Below are 27,475 nucleotides of genomic sequence, written 5' to 3'. Positions count from 1 at the left end.
CAGCGCTTACCACAGTCCACCCGCCTTGTCTTGGCTGCTACAGAGGACTTGACCCTCGACCGCCTCGCCCAGCTCGCTGATCGAGTCCACGACGCGACTTCTCCTTCAGTCGCCGCCCTCTCTTCTACGCCACAGTCCTCAATCATAGCCCGCTTAGAGTCCCGGATCGACCAGCTCGCCGTTTCCATCGACGCCCTTCGGACGTCCTCCCATGCCTAGCGCGGCTCTACCTCATGTCCCAGCCGCCGTCCCTCTTCCCCGACCAGTCTCCGCTCGCACAGTCCTCGACGCTCGCCTATCTGCTGGTACCATCGCACTTTCCAGCACCGCGCCCGTCGGTGCAAGTCCCCATGCGAATGGTCGGGAAACGCACCGCGAGATCACTGACGGCGGCATGTGACTTCGCCTTACAACCCGGCCGCCTTTTCATAGTCACGGATCGCATTTCCGGCCTGCGGTTCCTTGTAGACACGGGTGCCGAGGTCAGTGTACTGCCGTCCTCCAAGCGTGACCGCGTTTCTAAGTCACCTGGACCTACGCTACGCGCGGCAAACTCTACCTCCATCGCCACGTATGGTCTGCGGTCCCTCACTCTCGACCTTGGCCTGCGGCGCACGTTCCGGTGGGTCTTCATCGTGGCCGACGTTCATCAGCCTATCCTCGGCTCCGACTTCCTGACCCATTTCGACCTCGACGTCAGCATGCGCCGCCATCGCCTGATTGACAGCAAGACGCGCCTCTCCATCGCTGGCGTTCTGTCGGCTGTCGCTCCCACTGGCATCCGCACGCTGATCCCTTCATGCCCGTACGCTCGAATCCTCGCAGATTTCCCTGAAGTGACGAGGCCCTGCAATTTAAATCAGCCACCCAAGCACAGCGTCACCCACCATATTGTCACGCGTGGTCCGCCCGTCGCAGCTCGTCCACGCCGCCTCTTCGGTGAGCGTCTGGCCATTGCTAAACGGGAATTCGAGCACATGCTCCAGCTAGGTATTATTCGCCCTTCCTCCAGCAGTTGGGCCTCCCCACTGCATCTGGTGCCCAAGAAAGAACCGGGTGACTGGCGTCCGTGCGGTGACTACCGGGCGCTCAACGCTCACACGGTCCACGATAGCTATCCCCTTCCACACATCCAAGATTTCACAGGCCATTTGGAAGGATGCAAAATCTTTAGTAAAGTGGACCTTGTCAAGGCCTATCACCAAATCCCCGTTGAGCCTGCCGATATCCCGAAGACAGCCATTACTACACCCTTCGGCTTGTTTGAGTATGTGCGCATGCCCTTTGGGTTACGCAACGCAGCTCAAACGTTCCAGCGATTCATCGCCGAGGTAACGCGTGGCCTCCCGGCTGTATTTGCCTACATCGACGACATCCTCGTCGCGAGTCCCAATCCACAAGATCACGAGCGTCACCTCCGGGAACTCTTTCAACGCCTTCAACAATTTGGCCTGGTTGTAAACCCCCAGAAATGTGTATTTGGGTCTTCCGAGCTCGAGTTCCTGGGACACCACATCTCGGCGCTGGGAATACGCCCTTTGCCCTCTCACGTCCAGGCCGTGAAAGACTTCCCAGCACCCACTACCCTACGCCAGCTGCGTGAGTTCCTCGGCCTAGTGAATTTCTCCCGACGTTTTATTCCGCACTGCGCTGAGCTTCTACACCCACTGACTGACCTTCTTCGCACGACCAAGGGCTCCTCATCTGCGATTTCCTTGTCTCCCGAAGCGGCCGCTGCTCTCAGGGCTGCTAAACAAGCCGTCGCCGATGCGGTACTTCTCGTACACCCGAGAACTAACGTGCCAACCCGCATCATGGTGGATGCTTCCAGTGTGGCAATCGGCGCTGTTCTCCAGCAGAAAATCAACTCCGAGTGGCGCCCACTGGGTTTTTTCTCTCGAAAGCTCCAACCTGCCGAGACTCGCTACAGCGTTTTTGGCCGCGAGCTGCTCGCCATCTACACCACCATCCAGCACTTCCGACACTTCTTGGAGGGCCAGCCATTTTATGTTCTCACGGATCATAAACCTCTCGTGTATGTCTTCCGTACAAACTCTTCCAAGTACGTCGCACGTGAACTTCGTCAACTGGCTTATATATCGGAGTTCACAACGGATATCCGGCACGTCAAAGGCACCGACAACGAGGCAGCTGATGCACTTTCACGCATCACCTCCCTTGGCACTTCTACATCGACTGTGGATTGGGAAGGTCTAGCTCGTGCGCAGATGGCAGACCCTGAGTTGCAAGCGCTGCGTGACCATCCCCGTTCCCTCCGTCTACAACTCGTTCCTCACCCGTTTGTGCCTGGTTCCCTCTGGTGCGACATGTCAGCGGCGGCACCTCGACCCTTCGTTCCGGCTGCCTTCCGTCGTGCGGTGTTCCAATCACTTCATGACATCTGTCATCCCAGCATCCGAGCCACGCAGCGCCTCGTTACAGAGCGGTATGTCTGGCCAAGCATTAGCACCGATGTTCGCCAGTGGGCACGCTCGTGCCTCGCATGCCAGACCACCAAAGTGACCCGCCACACGAAGACTCCCACGCAGTCGTTCTTGCCACCTGGCTGCCGCTTTGACCACGTCCATCTCGATTTGGTTGGACCACTTCCTCACTCTCACGACTGCCGCTACATTCTAACAATGATCGACCGCTTCACACGTTGGCCCGAAGCCGTGCCCATTCCGGACATCACTGCGGAAACGGTCGCCAAAGCCTTCATTTCAGCATGGGTTTCCCGCTTCGGCTGCCCCACTATTGTGACAACTGATCGCGGCCGGCAATTTGACTGCACACTCTTCACTTCGCTCAGCCACCTGCTTGGCACTAAGCACGGCCGTACCACTGCATACCATCCCTGTGCCAACGGCATGGTTGAGCGGCTCCATCGCCAGCTCAAGGCTGCCCTCACTGCGCGCCTTGATCGCAACCACTGGGTCGACCACCTTCCTATGGTGCTTCTCGGCTTACGTGCCGTCCTTCGTCGTGAGCTTGGCTGTTCAGCGGCCGAACTCGTCTACGGCGCTCCCCTGCGGCTTCCTGGAGACTTGTTCGTTCCTTCGACCCCCTCGCCCCAGCCGCTACAGTACCTCCAACGCCTGCAGGACTGCATTCAGCAACTGCGCCCCGTCCCGCCTCGATCATCGGACCACAGGATCTTTGTGCACTCGGACCTTGCGTCTTCGTCCCACGTGTTCCTCAGACGCGACGCTGTAAAGGCGCCTCTTACACCATCCTACGACGGACCGTACCGTGTCCTTCACAAGACGCAGAAGTCCGCCACCATCGTTTTGAATGGTCGCGAAGAGGTCGTTTCATTAGACCGCCTCAAACCGGCCTACGTCGAGACGCCTCCCAAGGAGCTCCTCGTGGATGTCGCCGGCGCACCCGTCGATATGCTTGCAACTACGACAGCTCCTTCTCCGCCTCGTCGACGAGTACATTTCGCCGTTCCGTCTGGGAGGGGGGCCCTGTAGCGCCCACCGACGCTGCTAAGCGGGGACGCTTAGGTCGGCGCTCTTCGCCAGCGCTTTGGGGCTGGCTGCGAATGACGACGACAATAAAGTTGGGCGGCGCGTGCTATCGGCGCAAGCACCGCACGCGCCAGTTGGTTCTAAAAGCCTGCCGAGCTGGTCTCCTTGTTCTGGCGCTCCGCTGCGACCCCTCGGTTCCCGTCAATGTCATCCTCAGGTGAAGTCCTCATCGTCTTCTAGTTTTCTTTCGCTTTGCTTTTTGTTAAGGATGCTTTTGCAAGCAATTGACGGCGTACTGCGTGATCCTGCAAGCCACCGACTATCCCATCCCAGAGCATCCTGTATAATAAAGAGCCGAAGTTGCAGGCATCTGCTATCAGCCAAAGAGCCATGAGGAAATCTTTGACTGGCTTACCTGGCATCTAGGTGTGTCAGAAAAATTTGTAGGATTGGGGCTATTTCGTTCTGGCTGGGTGCGAAATGCTTCTGCAGTATGTCGAATGCTTCGGTGTATGTAAGTTCAGTCACCTTCGTTGGCACGCAGCGTCCACTAACGGCCATGGTGTGGGTGCATAGTGTTGTGTCAAGTTTTAAGAAAAATAAATTCTGTTCGCAAAAACGTTTCGTTTGTTTGTCTCCATAGTTTCCATTGGAAGTCATTTAAAGGTTGTTGTTAAAGGGGTACTTGCTTTGAGCACGTTTATTCAGGCAAGTTCGTGGAGCAGGTGAAATAGACAACAGTGTAGCGCCGAACAAAGCGCTCCGCAGCGCGAAGCGCTGCGGAGCGCTGATAGCCGGCGCCAAGGCACCGGCTATCAAAGAAGGAGAAAAATAAAGAAGCGCAGCGCGTGCCCGAGGCGCAAGCTCGGCACGCGCAGTGTCGTTCCAAAAGCCAGCCACGCTGGTCGTCGCAGCCGTCGCTCGGCTCGCCGCCTTCGCCCTTCTGATCAGGGACGACGGCACGGCTCGTACAGCCGCCGTCACGTCCCTCCTACAACAGCAATGTCACTGAAAAAAGTCACTGTGATCTAAAAACTATGTGTTGCTCCCAAATCTCTGCTGTTCCAAGTTTGCTGCTGAACTTTTGTGTTGCATCTAAATGTAAATCATTGTTAACAAAGTGCCTGCGTATGCTATAAAAAGTGCGTGCTCGGGGTAATGCTTCTTATTGTGTGCTATTCTCCCCTTCTTTGCCATGTCTGCCAGATTTCTATGAATTTTAATGTTCACAAGTTGACACGTATGGTAATTTAAAATGCTCTTAGTTTAAAACGTTTTTAAAGAATTTTTACACTACCCTCTAGTTCTATGCAAACTTAATAAATATTAAGTGTATTAACCACTGCTAATTTAAAGTTTTTTAGTTTCAAATCCCTTTACAATGTCACAAAGAAACCTTTAGCCTTGATTTTGTGCATCTGTAAAAGCTTAACTCTCATCTATTTCAATATTCTATGACAGCTTGTTCATAAAAGGCAGGAACAATCTGTGCGACTCAAATTTCGAAGAAAAAGAACGCTCTTTCTGAGGGCAGCTAGTATTCTACTCTACTTCTCCAAATGACACTACTTGGTTACCTTTTTTTGCACTGTACTTGATACCTTAATTACTTTTTCTGAGTAGCTTGTAAATGTCTGGAATATCCTCTATAGCGCACTTCCTCCTCCTACTTCTCCGCATGCAGTTTGCTGTCTGCACCAGTCACGGCATTTCGTCAGTTCTGGCTCCGGCGTGATGCTACCACACCAGCCGTTCTATCGCCCCCTACGGCAAGTGCCGCTTGTGGCAGTCCCATCACCCGAAAGCAATGGCCTTCACTTTTACTGTGGGACATACTCTGCACAAAGCCAAAGCGTTGGTGCTGCGTCACGACTGCTCATCTGCTTCACACCGGTTGTGGAGTGCTCATCTCCACCAGTTGTGGAGCGCACAGCCAGCGTGCTCCTAAACGGTCTTGCATACCACAACGTGCCATTCACAATGGTGAACATCTCGCCACTTCTCAGCCACAGCATAAAGAACTACTTTGCCATTTGGGATGAGGTTATCCCGACGAAGGTGGGGGTGTGCGTCGTCGAAGCTGCGAAGGCCACCGAGGACGAGTTGCTGTCCTCATTCGACGAAAGTGCACCGTACACCATCAAGCGGGAGAACACGGAAGCACTAGTGAAAGCCCACTTTTCCGAAGCAGACGAGGCCATCGTGGAGAACTTCCAGGTGCGTCTGTGTCTTGCCAGCATGTGCACTGGGCAGCGCGAGTGTTGTGTCATCACCTCAGCATTGTTTATCCAGGTGGCTAGACTTCTAGCTCGTATTCACTTGTACTTTATGTAAGGGACATATCGCATCCTCCTAGAAGAAAGTACCATCTAGTTAGAAACAAAACCCATTCACATTTCTGACACATTTTGGTGCAGTTATCAAAACTGAAACCACAGATATTTCGGAATGGTCACTCTATACAGAGCAGCTGCCTCAACGAATGTTCTTTATCCTTGAGGAAACTGTGTGAGTTACCTTTGTATAGCACTGTTCCAATTTTCAAGTGGATGCCAACTGCTACTTTTGTAATTTTTCCTTTGCCTTGCAGATATATCTGATCAAGTAAATGGAACATTCAGCTTAACGTAGGTTTACAGAGGCATACTTCAAAAATAAGTGCAACAGAAAACATGTCTCTTAAACACAGGTGCATAACCAATATGTACCACCAGAATAAATTTAAATATGAACAGAAAATATCCAATCAGATTGCATCTTATGTGTAATTGCAAGGATGTGCGATCTGTAATTGCCCTGCAGATGGTTTCTAAGAATGGAAGAATAGTTTCAAGGGTACATTTGGGGTCTGAAAAAAGCCTCTGTTAGAAATTCAGGCGAGTCCGGAAACGGAAGAAAACATAATAGTCTCGGGATTGTTCGCTTTTTAATTTATGCTGATTCAGTACATAATAGTAATGACACTTGTAGGGGGCAGTTTTCCTGTTTCTAGTGTCGGTGATGTCTGGTCTGATCACTGTTCTGAAACACAGAAATGCACTCATTAACAATGCATGCAGGTGGTACTAAACTGGCACATGTCATCAGTAGTGCATCAATTTGAGCATATGTGTATTTTTATATTTATATTTGTCTTTAGTTACAGCGCCATAGAGTACCATTACAACTGGGGAGAAGGCATGATTTGTAAACACACGCAGAGAAATGCAATCTAAGCAGTTGTGACAAGCAGCAAACAGTTGCAAAACATAAGAACATAATAACCGTGATGCAAATAACTAATTGCACATAATAAATACTCTCCTTAAGCAGTTTGTTCCATTCTTAAATGTGCAGGAAAAATTAAATTCTTGCACGAATCGGTTCAACAAGAGAATCCCGAATTTTAAAGATGAGTCTAGAGATTAAAAGATATGCATACAAAAAAACTAATCTTCAAATTTTCGCATGTGAGATAATTTTATGCTAATTTGAACAATAGATCCGCAAACAAAATCTCCGACCAAACATGCCTCCTCCATCGGTGTCATCTCCGTGGTATTTTATGATCTTTCATGTTCACAGGTTGGCAGGTATGACACTGATGGCTCTTTTGACTTGAACTGCAGGAAACACAATAACGTTTCTGATGCTTTGTGCTTCAACAAACTACCACAAGATGTTCCTACCTTAGCTGCTGCTGCCCTCCATATATCTGTTGTTCTGGTACTCTGTAAAATGCAATATTTTATTTATTTATAAAATATTGCAGGCCCTACAGTGGGCCCTAGCAGGAGTGGTAATAGTTACATTCAACAAGTGAGAGAAAAATTACACAAATATTGATCACAGCGGACAAAGCAAGATCAAAATTCTGCAATAGCAAGGCTAGAAAAAGAAAAGGAATATTCACACTATATAATTGAAACAAACAATACATAATAAAACGCCAAAGTAGAAAGTACTACAATGCCTTACACAACCAGGTGTTTAATCACTTCAGTACTCAGTAATGACACCAACGGGAGATTTCACTCATTTAGCCTGTGTGGAAAACAAACAAACTTTGAAGACGTTTGTTCTGGTGTTGATGGAGTAAGGGACTCGGCATGACGATGCCTTGTTCTCGATATGAAGGGTGAAATGTAATCATCAAGATTTAAAGACAGTTTAATATCCCTGAGCTAAAAAAAGGAACTTCAGTTTGAATTTTTCGTCTGTGCTGTAAAGTTTGAATACCGTGTAGCCTCATTAAGCAGGTCGGAGAGTATGTGCTAAAGGCTAAAGTATATGCTGTAGTAATTCTGTACTAAAGTATACGCTAAAGTGATGCCGAGTATGTATATGGCCAAATGTTTTGATATCAATTGGTGCATGGTTTAATGTATATCTGAGGTCGCAAGTTTTTCTTCCAGTGTGGCTGCCTGCTGCTTAGAAGACTGCCTCGACACCTCGGCAGTCTTCTGAGTAGCAGAAATGCAGGCCAGGAACAGTAGTCAGGAGACAGAAAGCTTTCATATTTCTTGGAGCTGCTAGCCTTTATGCTTCTGCGAATTGCAGAGACAAGCACGATGGCCAACGCCTGATGTCGTAATTTTGACAAAGATGTCTTTTGATATGAAAACCAGCTCTGCTTGGGTTTGTTGGCATCATCGATTTTTGTGTGGGATCATTTATTGATAGATGCCACGTGTTGGGGATTAAAGAGAGTATTGACCGACCACAACGCCATGATCTTTCAAAGTTCCTTTCAAATATTTCTTGTGCGAAGATGGATGCCAAGTCGATCAGCAGCTCACTCACATACAGTGAGGGAGATTGCATTGCATTATCATACCTGCCAACTCTTCCGAATTTTCCGTGAAGTGTACGAATTTGGACCCGTCTTACGATTTTACGAATGCTGGCACAATTTTAAATTCCTAATAAAGTCACACCGTTCGTTGCTGGTGGGTGGGGGCGCCACTTACATAGGGGCGCATAGAGATGGGGTGTGCGCAGTAACCTTTATTGTCTGCAGAGTAAGGACATTTTTCACTCTGTGACGTTGCCTTCGTCATCGGTTCATTGGACGACCTGATGACAGGCACAGTTTCTGTATTGGACGCTGTGGCTTGTCGTATCGCCTGTCACCTTCGCTGGGCTTTTTTTTTTTTTTTTTCGAGTATGACCTGTTTTGTGGGCCTCTTTTTTTTTTGGCGACATGCTGCTGCATCGGGCGCAGGGCGAATCTGGCACTCCGGTGTTTGGCACAGCGGCTGCGAAGTGTGATGGCGTGCTCGAAGCCTCATCAGTACTAGACTCTATCAGTACTTCCAAGTGTTTGTGAGGTTGGCAGGTATGCATTATGCTATCGAAGTTCTGGTGCAAAGCTTCACCACAGTATTTTAAATCGAGAAGCAGCATAGCATGTGCACAATGCAGAAGAAAGCGCAATTGAGGAATACGAACGGTTGATGCCACAATGGTAATAAGTTGTTCACTATGGGTGTATAAACACCGATGTTTGTATAAATGCATCAAGTTGTAAACAAAGTGCCGTTGACTTTCTTTTTGCAGAAGAAATAATTTTTCTCTTCCTTTACCCTCCACTCACACCCAACTACCCACCCAGGTGGGTGGTTGGGTGTGCACCCATCCCCAGAAAAAAAAAAAAAAAAAGAGGAAATCTGCTTTGGACCGCTGCTGAGTCTGTTTTTGCCAAAAAATATTTTTGTTCTCGCGTTTCCCCCTCCGCCCTCTGGAAAAAAAAAATGTCCAAGATCTTTACTGCATCTCTTCTTTCTTTCTTTATCTTTGTGAAGAAAAATTTTTGCTTCTCCTTCCCTCCAATTTCCTTGCTGTTGCTCCTCCCGAAAGCTATATCTAAGACCACCACTCAGATTGAGTAGCACTGAAACAACGCCAGGTTCTGATAGAAGGGTAGTAACTTCATGGTAGCTGCTATGGCAGTGACATAATGGGTGTTGAATTTGGTTAGAAAAAACACTGACAACATTCATTGAAATCTTCAGTAATGCAGTGGTTATCATTAATAGTTATACCATTGTACAAAATGTGACTAACTGCTTTTCCTTTGAAAGGTATGTGTATTTGATAGGCTAAATCTCTACTGCTTGCAACACCTCTGGTTGAGCAGGTGTCCCTGGTCTGCCCACTAACGAAGAGGAAGATTCGGGTCCCTTGCCGCGGTACCCACTGCCAGCACACACAGTGCTTCGATGCCTGCGCTTACCTTGCCCTCAATGAAGGCACGATGCATCCCTCCTGGCGCTGCCCTGTCTGCAGAGATCAGGTTCTTCTCCAGGACATTCGCATCGACCTGTTCACGCTGGACGTCCTCCGCAAGGCTGACGACCAGTGCAGCACTGTGAATCTTCTACCCAATGGCAGCTGGGTGTCAGTGACAGATTATGACGACCACACTGCCATTGTAATTGAAGACAGTCCGGTCAAGGAGACTGAGAGAATGTTACACAATTCTTCGGTCATTGACTTGACGGTAGATTCGGACTAACAGTGGTTTGGTTGTCCAATCGACCTGTGTTCTGTGTCACGGCATGCCCGTGACTTATGCCTATGGTCTGCTGGGAAGAAAATGAGACTGTGTTCGTGCCACAAGTGTGATTCAAGGCGTTTCCCTTTCGCCAAAGATTGTGACTTTGCTAGCAGCTGCTTCTTTGATTAGTTGTTCCACCTGTGTAGAAGTGGTTATGAAAATTCGAAGCGGTGTACGAAATTGTGCACCTTTGTAGCTGGACGCAACAGCCACCGCTGCCAGCAATGACCTGTGTGCTTCAAAGTGATATTTTACGGACTTGGAGCAGTGTGCTATTTTATACAGTCGAATGCTTTTATAACGAAAAGCCTGAGGCTTCTGAAATAATTCATTGTGTGGGTCACTTTGTTTTAAAGGTAGCGCGCTTTCCCAGCTCACAATAGAACCGGGACAGAATGGTTCCGTCATTATATCAGTCATTTCATTGCCGAGGCATTCATTGTACAGGCGCTCGACTGTATTTTCGTTTATTTTTTCATCTTTTTTACTGTTTTTATCAACAGACTTTATGCATTTTATATCAATAAAATATATTTGTGCTTCAAAGCCGCACAATTTTTTCTGAGGCACAAATTTTTCTGAGGTTCGACAGATGGTCCATCTGTCGAACCATCTGGCGACCCGACCCGCTTGAGGTTTCTCACTGACATTTATAAAAAATTATTTTGTTTAGAGGTACTAATATCGGGCATTTAACAAGACAACTGGGATTATGACGGCAGTCTTCCCTGAAATCTTTTCTCTTCATTTTCTCCTGTCAACCTCCATCTTTTCCACCATGATGCCTGGAAACTCAGAGCCGTTACACAGTGCCAGTAGTACAGCCAGCCGCCCGCTGAGTATAGTGCTCTTAAATGAAACAACACCAAATCAATATTTCTGCACTGGTGACACCTCACTTTTGCCTCAAGGCTTTGTGTTCGGCATTCGCGTTGATGCCTGATGCCGCTCATTTGTGGTCCTGGGAGCTGTGCGATGGCACAAAAGCCCCAAATTTCCCCCTTCGTACATGGGCTTTTGTGGCCAACATGGGCTTGCTATAAAGACAAGGTAGAAATGTGTGATGGTGTGGACCCACACAAACTGTGCATCGGTGTGGGTGCAACTTCAGATTCCGAGGTTCTGCCGGCCACAACACATGCATATGATTTTAATTACCTGATGATGCCTGAGATCTTCTACATCACTCTGCAAGAAATGAATGTCTACAATTCTCTGCACATACAAAATTATTTTGGGTGAGGATATCAGCGAAGCGCCTGCTGGCATATTGTCACGGTCCTCTGCAAAATCAATGAAAGCGAAGTACTTCGCATGCGACCGTGAAAACTTTTTTTGACTCGCTCATCTTTGAGTTGCTCCTTTCACAGATGGCTCTGCTTGTCACAGATTCAACCATACAGGCATGGCTTTTTTTTGTGTGTGTGTGAAACAAAAGCTATATGATGAAACACAAATCAGGTGTTTGCTGCTTTTCTTGAGTTTTGGTTTTCTAGTTGCCAGGTACTCCCAGTCTGTAAAGTGAATATTTTGTTTCGTGAAGCACAAGAAGCCCCAAAACATTACTGTAATTTGGTCAGGATACTTTGCTGCTAGGGGCTCTCAACGTGGCTGAATATTTTATCTATAGATGTACTATCGACCAAAAAAAGTTTATGGAGATCGGAATCCCAGAAAACACTAAATATCCGAACAGCCTTTAAAAGTAGCCAGTAAAACCGTATATCACAATGTTGTTCGCATATACCAGTGTAGGCTGGAAATGGGAATACCAGGCTGGCGTTTTGAGGCTGCAGAGATATTCAGCTTTTTGTCAGATCCCTTGGTCTGTAAACTTTTTTGGTTGATAGTACATATTACTGACAAACATAGTTAAAATGTCATTTTTTACAAAATAAGTACGCCATTGTTTTATTGGACTTCTGTTGTTAAAGGCTCTGCTTTATTGCTTAAATAAAGGTTTTGAGACCTCACTAACGTGATAAGCAGCAGCCCATTGGTATCAATTACAGTCCTGGTCGTTTATCGATTCAACTTGTACGGCGGTAATTGCAAACCGGGTGTCGTTCCCTTTGAGCAGCATCAAGCAGGTCCTTTTTAAAGCACTTTTCTTTTCATAGCAATAATATCTCGGCCAGTTCATGCGTCCAACACTCTATATAGAGTTGCCACCAAGCGAAGTGTTTAAAAGATAGTGTATTTTATCAATTGTGGCGTTTTACTGGCATAACGGTTGCACGGCTTCCACATTAGTGATCGGCCGCATCTGGCCGCATTATAACGTGCTGCTTGAAAAAAATGTGCTAGCTAGTGCGAAATTTCATCGCTCGAACCGAACGCAGTTTGCTTGGAGATTACCCATGAAAGTTGATTAACCTTGCAGTCTCTGGGCGTGCGCACTGGTCAACTCCCACTTCTCATTATCGGCTTAACGCACCTGAGTGTCTGCGCAGCGAACCGGCCTGGGCCTTATTTTTCGGCTTCACGCACGTGTGGGTCTGATGGCGAAGCGCCCAGGCCTCATTTGCAACTTTATGCACGTGAGGGTCTGCTCTGCGGAGCTCCCGGGCCTCATTTTCGGCTGCACGCACGTGAGGTTCAGCGCAGCGAAAGTCCCGGGCCTTATATTCGGCTGCTCGCACGTGAGGTTCTGCGTGGCGATAATCCCGGGCCTCATATTCAGCTGCTCGCACGTGAGGGTCTGCGCTGCGAAGCTCTCATGCCTCATATTCGGCTGCACGTGCGTGAGGGTCTGCACTCCCGGGCCTCATTTTCGGGTGCTTGCACATGAGGGTCTGCGCAGCGTAGCTCCCAGGCTTCATTTTCGGCTTCACGCACGTGAGGGTCTGCGCGGCAAAGCTACTGGGACTCATTTTCGGCTGCACGTGCGCGAGGGCCGGCGCGGCAAAGCTCCCGGGCCTTCTTTTTGGCTGCACGCACGTGAGGGTCATCGCTGCGAAACTCCCGGGCCTCATTTTTTTGCTGCACGCACGTGAGGGTCTCCGCAGCCAAGCTCCTGTGCTCATTTTCGACTGTTCACGGCCAGGCTTTTCATGGTGCTTTTTATTCAAGACTGCACCAGTATCGTGGTGTGAGGCACCTGTAATAAGCCCAAACGCCAATAAGATATCTGGTACGCGTGAAATAGAGTCGGCAGAAAGTTTCGCACCAACTCGCAATAAGTCATCTCACATTTCTCAACCCACTTGAACGGGACTTCGTTCTGCATAAAACGCAGGAGGCATCTTGCTGTTGTGAAGTTCATTGCAAAATGCCTGCAATGGCCTTCCAACCCCCAAGAATAAATGCAATCGATGGACACATGGTTTCACTGCATTTCGCCCCCATCGAAATGCAGCCGCCGTGGCCGGGATTTGATCCCGCGACCTCGTGCTTAGCAACGCAACACCATAGCCTCTAAGCAACTATGCGGCAGGTAGAGCGTAGCAAAGGTGGCGTACATTTTGGTTTCTTCGGCAAGCGGCTCTTACCCAAAATCTTTGCATAGTTCAGTATGTGATAAGTGACTGCAGTCACCGGTCTCAATCATGAATAACTGTGTCAATTTTTCACATTGGAAAAGGAATAAGTTCAGATCGGCGGTTGAGTGCTCTATAGTCAGTACTTGTAAGACCCATCTTCCTTTGGCTCAATCGTTAACTTTAGGCAACGCCAATTGGGATGCTAAAGGCATAATTATGTCAGCGGCTCTTGCAGAGTTGCTGTTGGAACTCTTTTTTAAGCTAGTTTCTCTCTCTCTAGACCTTGTGTAAGGTGCCCTACAGACAACTCTTGTTACTAAGATCAAAGGGCACCTTGTGCCATTTAATTGCTTCGGAATAGCCTCCCACGCAAAAAGGTACTACATTGTGATGCCTCCTAAACACTTGACAATTCGTAAAGGCTTCCATCTATCGACTGAAACTTCTGTTTGGATGTTCCTTATCATCCCAGTATATGGTAACTTTTAGTTTTTATATTACGCCTTTATATTAGGTCTTGACAGGCAAAAGTCAGAACTGATGCCCTCGAATGTCAGTACGCCTGTCATTCTTTTAACGCTTTGACTTCCTGTGTAGATTTCCTATGAAATTGTAGTGTTAGTAACCATTCTTTCATATTCTCTTTAAGAGTTCAGACTATGACGGAGTGGATATTATAAACCTTTCAAGCTCAATATTGCCACCATCTTTGTCACTTCCAGCATAATTTTATCACGCGTACCTGTGGTGGCTTTCCTCAGCAAATGTACTGCAAAGCCCTGTTCCTTTCATTGTAGGGTGCCTTTTGTGCTTTCGCATCTGCAGCTTCATCTGCGTGCAAAGGTTCACCCGCTCATTTCTGCATCACCCGCTTGCGGATATAAATAAGTTGGCATAAGGTTACTAGATTTCAGAAGTAGAGCTCCAAGTCGGGCTAGTTGGTTGACATGCATGGTATAAATTTTTTAACTGCGCTAACTCACACTGACACTGCGCACGTCTTGTCTGCCTCGTCTTTGTCACTACGCACGTCTTGTCTGCCTCGTCTTTGTCAGTGTGAGTTAGCGCAGTTAAAAAATTTACTAGATTTCAGATTGTCCTAATTCAAAACGAAATAAAATCAGTTTATGAAGAACAAATATGGCGTAAAAAATGGAACAGCTCACAAGCAAGTGTTACAAGCTCCTGGAAGTGACAGTCTTTTGGCAGGTGCACAATTTTTTATTTCGTCTTCAACCCTCCAGTTTCCTATTTGTGCCTAAAATTTCAAGCTGCTATACAGTGTATTTTGCAGACTAGACGGGTACGTTGCCGTGAGGTTGCCTTAACTTGTTCACAAAGGTTTCGAAACTTAATTCGAATTGAATTCTGGGGTTTCTGGGGTTTTACGTGCCAAAACCAAGAGTTGATATCATGCGGCACACCGTAGTGAGGAACTCCGATTTAACGTGCCCCCAATGCACGGGACACGGGCATTTTTACATTTCGCCCCCATCGAAATGTGGTCACTGCGGCCGGGATTTTATCCCGTGACCTCGTGTTTAGCAGCGCAACACCTTAGCCGCTTAGCCGCCACGACGGGTTTTCCAAACTTTCAAACTGATGCGAAAACTGTGTCGAAAGGTGAACTTATGCTTATCAGGACTGAATCATGCAAGATTCTACATAGACTAAAAAAAAAGGACAACTAAGCTTTTGCTCGAAACTGATTGACCATTGAGGAAGAATAAGCAGCACTAGTACGTCGAGGAGTGCAATCTGACTCAATTTAATTTAGACGGAATGTTCCCGACAGTCGGGAGCTAATCAGTGGCTTGATAAGCGGCTGCAGCAGCGGCTTGGGCTTCCATCTTCTCGGTCACCTGGTTGCGCAGTTGCTGGCGCCTATTCAATAATGGCTCGTACTTGTATACTGCCGCTCTCAATGCTCACGCTGGGCTCCATGCTGGACCAGGGAAGGTGCCCAATATGCTCAGGCAGACCTGTCAGGAATTTTAGATATTGTCAGAGCCCTTTTTGAGACTCGTATTCGAGACTAATCTGCGAGGGAAAGCGCAAGCGCCATGTATAAGCCTTAGAAGTAGAGCAGCAAAGAGGAGAAGTAATCATGAGCAATGCAAGTCTCCCAAGCAGTTGGTAGTTTTTTTTTCCCGGACTTTATGAAAGCAAAAAAATTAAAAAAATTATATATATTTGTATACAGTCATATCATAAAAGCCAACAAACAAAGAGACCAAGGACAACATTGGGTAAATTACTTGAACTTATTTGTTGAATTGAAGAAATGATAAATTAATGGAAATGAAAGTGGATGAAAAAAAAGTTCACCGACGATTACAATACTCCCTAATGTGAATTTTGAGTGCAGCTTGATTCTGAATGACAGGGTCCTCAGCGCCGGCGTGGAGTCCCTGCTTGGGCAGCTCATTTAGCAGCAGCGGCAGACGCAGCATTTCCACTGGTTGTGTCGCTCATTGTTTTGTTCAGAAAGAACGCATGAACACGGGAACACGTGGCTCGCATAGAGGGCATTCTCTAGCGGCGGTGGCGCTAGCAAAGTAGCGCATGTGCAGTGGGTCCTAAACCAACACCAGCGCTTTGTTTCCATATTGGGGAAGAGGACTTACGGAGTCGCCATCTGTCGGAAGCGCCTCGCTTGCGTAGTATGAGGGATAACGCGGTGCGCTCCTCATAGGTTTGGCTGTCGGTGCTCGATGAAAACACCATGCGGGCAGGGGCGTAGCCAGGGGCGGGGGGGTCTGATGGGGCTTCAGCCCCCCCCGAAATTTTTTCGTGCTGGCATCCACCGCCGACCAAAACTGCCACCGGCGCTGGGAATCATTCTGGATTTTGTCTACAATGTCTTTTTTGACGCTCAAACAGACATTTCGGCACGAACATTGCAAACTTGGGATGGATTTAGTGGCAACGCCCTTGCACCTGTAGTCGCACAACGCAAGAAGCCCTATTCCAGTACAATCTTTCAAGGGCTTTTCGATAGCGAGCCGGCAGGTTGCGGCATCTCGCAGCGGCCGCAGATTCTACAGAGTGCATGGATTTCAATTCCGAAACTTTATGGGTATGAAGTTCTCATAAACTTCTGACGCGAGAGATGCACTGACATTTCCAAAGGCGTGCTTTAGGTTTTCAATTCTGGAACTTTATGCGTTTAATGTTCTTGTAAACTTGGGCCAACATGCGCGCACTGGAGCCCTCGTGTCCAAGCCATTCCAGAAATGGAAGCACGAGCTCGCAATCTTCCGCACACACGAAAATACTAAATATCATAGTGACTGTGAGCCGTCAGCTGATAATTTTCTCCAAACATTTTCAAGAAGCGTGCCCAATGTGATCGATCAGCTGGACAAGGGCAGGCAAAGTAAAATAAGAGAAAACAGAAGAAAGTTAATGGCCAGGTCTATTATTGAAGCAGTTCTTTTTCGCAGGCAACAAGGTCTGGGTCTCCGTGGCCATAGGGACGGTGGTCCTATAGATTTAAGCAAAGCCCCCGCTGAAAATACTGGTATTTTCAGAGTGCTTCTTCGCATGGGGTGAGCTGATTGTGGACATACATATCTGAAGAAACATTTGGAAAGTTGCCCCAGTAATGCCTCGTATTTAAGCCCAGATGTACAAAACCAAATGATAGAAATTTGTGGTGAAATTATCAAAGAAAGCCTAGATGGCAAAAGTAAATGCTGCAGGCTGCTTCTCCATACTTGCTGACGAAACAACGGATATTGCTGGAATCGAACAGCTTACTGTTTGTGCAAGGTACCTAAACAAGGATGCCAACGACATCAAAGGAGTGTTTTTAGGTTTTAACACCAGAATAGATGCCCTTCTCTCATTGCGAATGCAGGTTATGTAAGTGTGTACAAACTGCTGCAGATTCTAGTCACCCTTCCAGTGACTACTGTCGGCACAGAGAGAATATGTTTTAACATGAGATTACTAAAAAAACTACTTGCGCTCAACAATGTCCGAGAAACGCATGGTTAGGCTGGTGCTTCTATATTCCCACAGAGACGTCGGCATCAAAGTGTGCGAAGTCGTTGACCGCTTCACTAAACTTCCCCACCGAGTGAAGTTTGTCTTTAGATAGCGAAGCACCAAAATCAATGCAAGTAAAAAGCTCTCTTCCTTCAGGTCCATAAAGTCTTAAATATGAAAACGTATGACTGTTCATTAGCTTTTAAAAAAGCAGAAATTTTCGCCGTTTATTCTAACAGCATCATAATCAAAATTATCATGCCATTACAAAAATTACGAGGACATGAATAACCAATTTTGACCAACCTTGCTCATTAAAAGCACGGCCGACGCGGCGTTTCCCAACAAACGCACTCGGATATTTGGTAGTTCAACTTGCCGCATCATCTGTGGCTTTCGCTAGGCCTTTTCTTTCCTTTTGAGCTACCTGCTTTTACTTACTTTTTGAACCGAAGCAATACCCTTCTTTAATTTTGGGTGCAGAATATTTGTTGGCGTTCTGCAGGCAGTTAAATTACACATTTTCGTACCGATTTCTGCATTATTCCTCAAATTAAGCTAAATTATGGGGTTTTACGTGCCAAAACCACGATCTGATTACGAGGCACGCCGTAGTGGGGGACTCCGGAAATTTGGACCACCTGGGGTTCTTTAACGTGTCCCCAAATCTAAGTACATGGGTGTTTCCGCATGTTTTTTTTTTTGCATTATTCCTCTATTATTCTACCCATATGGTGCTGTCGCGACCGCCGCAGGACCCAAGACATATTGCGATTTCTGCGATCATAATACGCTTTGTTCTTGCCTAGGGATCGTCTGTCTTTCTATGCGTGAAGTTTACTATCTGTGACTGTGCAACATGTCTTGTTTGACGCATTATATACAGTGACTAACTTACTAACCTAATACTTACTTACTAATACTTACTAATACTAATAATACTAATACTTACTAACCTAATAAACACGTATTGGGAGAAAGGGGATATTCTGCAAGAATGGAGACACGCCAGAATCGTCTTCATGCCAAAACCAGGCAAAAAGATGAACATTGAAAATCTCAGATCAATCTCCCTTACGTCGCGCCTAGGCAAGCTCATGGAGCACATGGTCTTAAACATAAGGCTCAAGGCGTACGTGGAAGACAACCTTTCTCCCAAACGAAATGATAGGCTTCAGAGCGCATCTTCAGAACACAGGACATTATGCTCCTCATTAGCGAAGAAATCATCCTGAGTAGCAGCTGTGTCAGGGCAGTCCTGGGCTTAGATCTGAACAAAGCCTACGACAATGTCACGCATGACATTATACTTACGAACTTTTCCCAAATTAATCCGGGGCACCAAATTAAGCCCCAGAACATACAACTACGTCCAATATTTTTTAATGGAAAGAACGGCCGAGATCTCGGCCGGCGGCACGAACTCAGATCCCATCAGCGTGGGTGACCGTGGAATCCCACAGGGTTTGGTGCTCTGACCTTTCCTCTTCAACCTGGCCCTGATAAACCTGCCGGCTAAACTAAGAACTGTACCTAATCTCGGGTTCACCTTGTATGCAGATGACATCACCCTATGGACTACCAAAGGGTGAGATAGTGACATAGAAGATACCCTGCAAAGAGCACTCGACATTATAGAACCCCATGTAGAAACCTTGGGTCTTAGCTGCTCACAACCTAAATCCGAGTTACTCGTCAAGCGTGACATCCCAAGAGGTAAAAAAGCAACTGACTACCCCATCCCGGATCTCAAAATCCTGGTACAAGGAGAACCGGTCAAAAGAGTAAGCACTCTACGAATCCTAGGCATGTATGTACAAGAAAACCGCAGTAATCACATCACCATAGAAAAATTAAGACGCGCCACAACACAAACTATCAGGCTCATTAGGAGAATAGCCAACAAGCGAACAGGGGTAAAAGAGCAGGACCTATGCAAACTAGTCCAAGCCTTTGTAATCGGCAAAATTACATATGCACTCCCGTACCTGGAATTAACACAGAGGGAAACACAAGTGATTGACGGACTAATTAGGCAACCTTATAAAGCAGCCATCGGGCTCCCAATCAACATGCCTACTGACAAACTATTACAGCTAGGAATACACAACACCTTGGACGAGCTTGTCAATGCCTGCCAGAGGGCACAAGAGCTCGGACTAACCCAAACGACAGCTGGCAGAGAAGTACTAAAGGCTATAGGCAAAAACGCTGAACCCTTGGTGGAGGACGTGCAGAAACTCCCCCCAAAGATCAGAAACACCATAACTATCAAACCTCTACCAAAGAACATGCATCCTTCCTACCATGAAGGTAGGAGAATAGCTAGAGCCAAAACTCTAGCAAAGAAATACAGGGGAAGGCAGGTTGTGGCGTATGTTGATGCGGCAGCATCAACATACGCCCGCATCAACATACCGCAATCAACAACCGTAGCGTAGGTGGGACTAAACTTTCGTTTTCAGCTCGCTTCGGCGCTTCTGAAGCAGATGATGTGGCCGCTGTGTCCCCGTGATCCCTCATACCACGTCACGCCGACGGTAGCGCCAGCTTTTTAGGTGGTGGAGCTTGCCCCCAATACACATATATTAGTTAACAAGGTTACGGTTATAAACTATATGATAATGCATAACTGCACATTCTCCTAAGAGCCCCTAGTTTGCAAACAATCTACTAAGTTGTTCCTAATGCTCCCTATTTGCATTTAATAAAGCATGCTTTATATTGCACACTGTATTGACAGAAACTCTATATTGTTGTAAATATCATATTCTTAAAATTGTTGGATATTGTTGGAGTGAGGGGAAGAGAAGGCTGTACCCTAATCGCAAACCATTGGAAAATATTCGATAAAGAAGTGGCGACTATATAATATTTCACTTAGGCTTAAAACAATCAGAAAGTGATCACATCCGTAAGGATTCCTTATGACATTCCATTCTAGGTACGCCATGTATACCAGATGCTATTATGCCTATGTCTATTGAGGAGAATGTTTTATGTGCAATACTATAAGATGTAGTTGGGGAATAAACTGAGGAATCTGAGGAAAAAAAGAACAATTTCTATTAGGTGGCCTCTCGGATCAGAATGGGAGCCTCCCCATATGCGGATGCGCTCGCCGCATGCCTGATCGCCGGCGTGAAGCACGTCTCGTGCGGCACTCCGCTTTCCTGCTCACCCTTTCGCCATACTCTCCTCCTCCGCTTTTGGTGTTGGGCTGCTGAGCACGAGGTCGCGGGATCAAATCCCGGCCACCGCGGCCGCATTTCGATGGGGGCGAAATGCGAAAACACCCATGTACTTAGATTTAGGTGCACGTTAAAGAACACAAGGTGGTCTAAATTTCTGGAGTCCCCCACTACAGCGTTCCTCATAATCAGATCATTTTTTTTAGCACGTAAAACCCCATAATTTCTTTCCTCCTCCGCTTTCCTCATGCTTCCGCTGCACCCTCTTCATTCGCTTTCCTTCTAGCGCTCTCTTCGCTCTGGCTGTCTTTCATCCCCCGCTGCACTCCGCATTCGCTCTCTCATCCTTTGCTGTGCTTGTTCACTTGGTTACGCTAAGGGATGCCGACGCTCAGCGCAGGAACAGGCGCCTAAGAGCTTTGAGCGTAGATAAAGTACACATTATGGATAATGCGTAGGGAACGTGGGGGGTTAATTGCGGCCTTTGCAAAAAATTATGTATTCAAATACTGCAGAGCGTTATGTACATGTTTCACCAGTGGCGCAAAATTAAGCCCGCTGCCCTGGCATAACTACACATGCCACCGAGATTACATGTAACGAGCATGGCGGTGGCGATATGGAAAATAAGTATGCAAAATTCAATGTGTGTGCCAAATATAGCCTTCGCAAAAAAAAAATCCTTTATCAAGTATACTTCAATGCGCTACATGGCCACTTCACGTTGTTTTCGAGTCCCACAAGGGAATGTTACGTTGCGCCAAGTTTATATTTGGCTGAAAAAAAAGGGGCACGTTATCGGTTATGTGTACGCAAAGTACACATAACCCTTTGGTTCCCTTTGGAGAACAAATATTTTTCTTGTTCTTCAAACAGCATGTATCTCTCCTGTGTATTGTTGCGCATATAGTTTTCCATCAGTAGGTCTTGCGAAATGCAAGCGGAGGAACATATGTAACCTTCCTGCTTGCTCGATCCCCAAGTGGGACGCACACACAGGGTTCTTGCAGCGGGTGCGGGCTACCCTCTCCGCAACTGGATCATCACACCGTTCCTCAACCTGGACGAACGGCAGCTCCGTTTCAACCGTGCCCTCTGCGAGGTGGCATTCAGGCACCTCGAGGCGCGCTTCCCGTATCTGCTGCGTCACAACGGCAGTGGCGTCGACCTGATGCCGAGTATTGTGGCCGCGTGCAGCACACTGCACAACGTGTGTGAGGAGTGGGGCGATGGCATTGGCGGCGCATGGCTTGCCGAGGCTTCGAGGCACGCCCTGCCACAGCCGCATCCTGGCGCGGATCCAGCTGGAGACATGTCACGGTGCCTTGAGGCAGAAGCCATTAGGACAGCTCTTTTTGCGACTAGTTGAGTCAGGTTTGAGTTTCTAGTAGTCAAGTGTTTGCCTTTCATTTTAAGTAAGGGTCAGCCATCAATTTGCTTGAGCACTAACCATTTTAACCTCAAAATGGCAAATCTGCCTTCGGCCAACTACCTCTATCCGGCTCAGTATTTGGCGAGGCCCTGACGTCCACATGGATTTGCCCAAAGCGGTTCTTTTGAAGCTTGAGTGTTACGATGATTTGTGCTTTTTCAAATTGGTGCAAAGAAGGTACGGGTGACTGTACAACACGAACAAAACAGCCTTTGGCTGGTATAATATCACAGTTCAGACCTGCTGCGGCAACTGGCTTCTTAAAGCTTCTTCCAGCGAAGCTAAATCCAAGTGACGGTGCTTGGTATCCTGATGCAGAAGTGCCTGGATGATCATTTGTAAGCATAGATAGTTCAGCGAGTGCACTTTTTTTCACACTGTCTTGCACAAGGCGTACATACGGTTGCTGGCCGACCAAAGCTTTGTTCTCATTTAGATTATTTCATGTTTCAATCCTGAACAGTCTGAACAATACTGCCATGGTACTTCAGTCAAGGTCCAGCTTCGGAGGACATATCAGCTCATCGTTTGTCCACGTGCCCACCATTCGTACACATGGCCTGCTCAAAACTCAGCCTCGTGTTGTCACAAACTTCCCACATTTTGTGAGCAATCGGTTCATACCAGCCCCTGTCGCACACACTCTGTGATGAACTGATTAGCCGCAAGTACAGCGTCACATTCGCTCATGTCCATACCACAGCCTGGTCTCAGTGGTCAGTATCTCACTTGCACTCTGGCTCGAACCATGCAGGCACAGGCATAGAATTTTTTTTTCACAGCCAATTCTTGTCTGGTGAGTAAGCCATTGTAGCATTTATTTCCACTGTCTTCCATACCATGCCTTTATTGTTCTGCTCCCATTCAGGTGACAAATAGTAATCACCATGGCTCGTTCAAGGTATTGATTGTCATTCTAAGATTACTTGAGGAAAATCTGGGAGTACAGCCGTTCATCACAGGGGAAATCATGGGTGGTGCATGGATTTTTTCACGATTTCACATAGCTTTTTTGGGAAAGTGCACTATGGCTTTTTTAGTGCTCTTTACAGTTTGTTTGTGTGGCAGGATAGCCTTGCAATGTTTGTTAGAGCAGTCTTTAGAGCAAGTGTTTCATGTTAACATCTAAATAATCTTGTCATGAAATTTCGGGCTTGTAAATCTCAACACTTCAGAGTATATCACTAAGTCTATATCATATTTGGTCAGTAACACTTGCTGTGCATAAATCTCTCCAATATGCTGAAGTTTTTTTAGTTTTTTTTTTTTTTGCAGCCAAATGGTAGAAATTGTAAGCTTAGTAAGGTTGATCATTGCCATTCAGTGAACCTGTGACGAGCAAGTTGCTCCAGCGATGGTAATACAAGAAGCCACTAGGTTGTTCGGAGCCAAAGGGCTGAAGTTAAGACAAATTCAAGGACTGCCCATCATTTCTCTGCTGGCTTAGCCACCATGCTGGTGGAGATTATGCGTACACTAACACCAGATTGGTGCTACTGTGGTGGTGCTCTTATTGTGAAACTGTGTTGTTGCACCTGTTATACAAGTGTTCTTCTGAAGAGCTGTGCACCGTGGTACGCTCATTGTGCTCACTGTTGCAGAAGTGCAGCAATATTTTTTGTCTATATAGGGGCGGGGGGGGGGGGGGGGGTTGCAGCAAGTGCAAATAGCATTAGCTGTGATTGTCAAGTTTCATTCTTGCAAAGTACGGTTGCCTTGGGTTCAGCTGTTCAAATACAAGGCGAATGTAGATATGGGACAGTGTTCTTGCCCGATCATCACATTGGGGATGCACAATCGCTGTTGCGAGATTTCAAATGACTCAACACCAGATGCTGCTGGCGTATATGGCCAACGGTGTTCTTGGCACAGTGACAAGCTTGCTGTCGTTGCACAGTTCCAGCAACACTGCCAGGTGTGCGACGTCTCCCATGCTGAATAACGCAAGACCTCATAAAAGTGATCACGGGAGAATACCACCCGTGGTTTTGTCGTGCACGCGCCACACTGCATGAACTTTATTGCATTTATAAGAGGAAGAAAGTGAAAATCTGAGTGGTGAAATTGGGGTTTTGATGTTTGGTCAACTGTCCACGTGTTGTTGCAATCTTTACGCACTTTGAAGACAAATTTGTTAGTTCGTAGTGGACGATATTAAGGAACAAAGCAGGTGCTCAGTTGTTGTCAGAAAAAATAAGAGGGCCAGTATTGCAAAACATAGAAATACTGAATTTTGTGCCTACATACTTGGAAAGGATGTTAGCAGCTCAGACTACACTTGTAAAAGAGTGTTTAATGCAGGCAAACTTGATATTGTGCCTTGCCATTACTTCATGAGCAGTACAGCTGGCAATAACTGCCTAACCAGCATAAAATTTCCATATACATCGTAGTTTGTTGTCTCTTCAAGTGCTCAAATGGGTGCTATAAATGCTTGGATGTCTTTTCAAGTTGGAGAGCCACTGACCCACCGCGGTAGCTAACTGGCTATGGCACTACTGCTGAACAAAAGGTTGCGGGTACGATTCCCAGCTGTGCGACTGTACCTTGCTTTGGGTCCACTGTGAAGAACCCCAGGTGGTCAAAATTAATCCGGAGCCCCTCACTGTAGGCGTCTATGTACAGGCTTGGGACATTAACCCCCATAACTTATATTCTAAAGGAACACTGAAGGTAAATATTAACCAGAGTTAGATTCCTAGATTATTCGTCCAGAAGCCTATAATCGTTTTCGGTGTGCCAACACACGACTTTGTTGCGTATGAAATTGCCTCCAAAGGTCTCATTGCTGCTCCTCGATTTCAATTGCTCACATCAAATCAGTCGAGTTCCCCCGTGATCTCCCTCTCTGGAGCTCTCTGTGACTCAGCCAGTGCCGACGTCACATGAGATGTACCTTAGTGCAAAATAGGCGGTGCCACTCCGATTTCCCATTCCTCATCATTTTCTCACTTGCAAAAGCTCTGTTCTCACTATGGCTGACGGACAAGTTATTATAGAAGTCCTGTTGCTTCATCTAGCTTGACTTAGTATTTTCATTTAATGTAAGAGCCACACAGCTGTTAATTTGGCGGCAAAAGGCGTAGCACACCCAAAGCAGGACAAAAGGACACAGACTATGTGCAAATTTGGCATTTAAGAGCTTGTGGTGCTGTTTGTCTAAATTCACCATCTCTATTACTATTTTGGTTACCACAAATTTTGCGCAGCAGTGTGTTAAGGCAAAAACATGTACTTTATAAACACGCCGCAAATCCTGGAAGTATTTCGGTATGTTGCTGGCCTTATTTTGAGTGCAACAAATTTAATTCGAATTTGTCCGGTGGCTGGTGTGAAAAAAACTGTCTCCTGTGTAGGCGTGTGTTTGGACAGGATTGCCCAAGGTATAGCACCCTCTCTGTGCATCATTTTCAAGCTCTTTTAATGTTTATGCAATAGGGTATGGCTGGTCACAAGTTTCCGCAGCTCCACATCACAAGATGGTCATGGTATGGCCTTTGAGAATCTCGTGCATTGTACAGGTCACACAAAGACTGTCCACTGGGACTATTGAAGAAAACAGGGAAGGCATTCCTTAATTTGGCAGGGGAAGCACTTCCATATTGTATTTTTATGCTTGTTTTGTTTGTGACGCGTGTAGGCATGCAATGTCCCATGACATCATTGTTGCTTGCATTTTTTTAAGGAATTCTGTTTAGCAGAGTGGTGCCTCTTGTAATTATCTGTTGTGTGTGTTTACAAAGAATTTGCATTATAACATTTTGGCACTGAAATGTCTTTTTTTCCCCCATTCTTACCTGACAAAAGTGATGTCAGTTCCATTTACAGGTATTTGAGGATTAGAAACAGCAAGCACATTCGTGTATTTGTACCTCATAAGCTGCTACAGTCCTTGTTGAAAATTTCAATAGCTGCATTTTTACTGGGGTGAAATGCAAGAGTGCTTACGTACGGGTCGTTTGGAGCGTGGTAAAAGAACCACACCACAGGTGCTGAAAATAATCTGGAGCTCCTTGGGGCTGTGGTGTCTCAGATAGCTGCTGTGTTGCTTTTGGGGATTGAATTCATGGTTTAACCTTGCAATACCGAATCAGTTGATCGGGCGCTGCATTGATGCGCCATAGAACATTTCTTGCATCAAAGCCAGACAATGCTGTTCGCTTTCCTAGTCTTTATAATCTCTGGCACAATACAGCAGCACCCACCTATCAGGCTGGAGTGACAAATTGTTACGTAGCTTTGAAACTTTTGACAATGGCTCTACACTATGAAACCAACACAGAACAGCCCGCATCATTTACGTTTCAAACTGTCTCGCCTTTTGCTCAGCGTGTTCTTGAACATGAGATCTACTTAGAACACATCATGAAATGGTGTTTCAATTCCCACTCCTGTTGTTTGAGTATCGACGTGTTGCCTACCTTCTGTACATGTTACTTCACTGTGACCGGAGGCTGGTGATCAACAGTTCTTTTTAGAGAGAACTGCAGAGTTCAGGAACTGTCGTTTCCGTCGTCCCACTTGGAAGTGTTCACATATCATTTTAACTAAGTGATGTCGGCACAACGCTTGAACATGTAAACAGTAGTGGCAGAGATCAGTGTACTGATATGTACTTTTATGTTGTTTTCTGCGATGAGAAAAGCCCAGCTGAGAATGCTGTTCAACTGACTATATTACACTGCTCACATTTAATGTGCCTCATGTTACTGTGTTACTGTGTCATTAAGTCATGAACGCTACATTTTGGCAGCTAATAAGATCCTTTAGTAATTGGGCGTGTGAAATCGTTGTAAAAGGGGGCTTCCAAAATATTTTGTCTTCCATGCGTAAGTTGTCAGAAGTGGCAGCCTGTCGCCAAACATGGGACCAATCCCTTTTCCCACTTCGCGGGCTGTGTTTCTAGATACTCCTTTCAGACATTAGCCATGTGCCTTGGCCTTGCACTTGTATGTCGCCCTCTCTCCCTGTTGTTAAAGAACATTTATTGTATACGGAGCTAGAAAACAGGCACATGAAGTTTGAGAACCAAATGAGTGTTCTTTCTGCTGCAAGGCATGTAGCGAGAATACTTAGTTCCTGAAGTACATGATCCTTGACGAGTTCTCACTGTGATAAATTAAATGCATTCCTCTTTTCTCTTCAAGCAGTGAGAGGTAGTAGTATCTGGTTTCATGACTGCGCTGCTGTTGTTATGCCCTGTATATTCTTCATGTTTTGGTGAACTGCGTAATAGTTTAATTATTAACCAGTGCAGGGAACTTGTCAAGTTACTGCATGATAGTTTGCCATCATGCCCGGGCCAACTCGCCTACAGCTACAACTTTTGGGAAACTAGCCAGCACAAGTGCTTGAGAATGTTTAGT

At 46.6% G+C, this 27,475-nt stretch overlaps 1 protein-coding gene across 5 annotated transcripts in view; it reads left to right on the top strand.

The window, feature by feature from the left end:
• The window catches only part of LOC119433933 (E3 SUMO-protein ligase PIAS3), a 144,247-nt gene that overhangs the window by 16,609 nt on the left and 100,163 nt on the right, over window positions 1-27,475 (top strand). For 3 of the 5 annotated variants that reach the window (XM_049658972.1, XM_037701223.2, XM_049658973.1), the window contains exons 2-3: window positions 5,158-5,690; window positions 9,592-10,557. In XM_049658972.1, the coding sequence (XP_049514929.1) occupies window positions 5,208-5,690; window positions 9,592-9,969 (861 nt within the window). In that variant the 5' untranslated portion in view covers window positions 5,158-5,207 and the 3' untranslated portion in view covers window positions 9,970-10,557. Of the gene's footprint in view, window positions 1-5,157; window positions 5,691-9,591; window positions 10,558-27,475 lie in introns of those variants that run through there. The other 2 variants (XM_049658975.1, XM_049658974.1) reach the window with 1 other exon arrangement.

Source organism: Dermacentor silvarum, chromosome 11 (genome assembly GCF_013339745.2).
Source record: "Dermacentor silvarum isolate Dsil-2018 chromosome 11, BIME_Dsil_1.4, whole genome shotgun sequence".
NCBI lineage: Eukaryota > Metazoa > Arthropoda > Arachnida > Ixodida > Ixodidae > Dermacentor > Dermacentor silvarum.
Note: the sequence above shows the minus strand (reverse complement) of the source record. Positions and strands in the feature narration are given on the sequence as shown.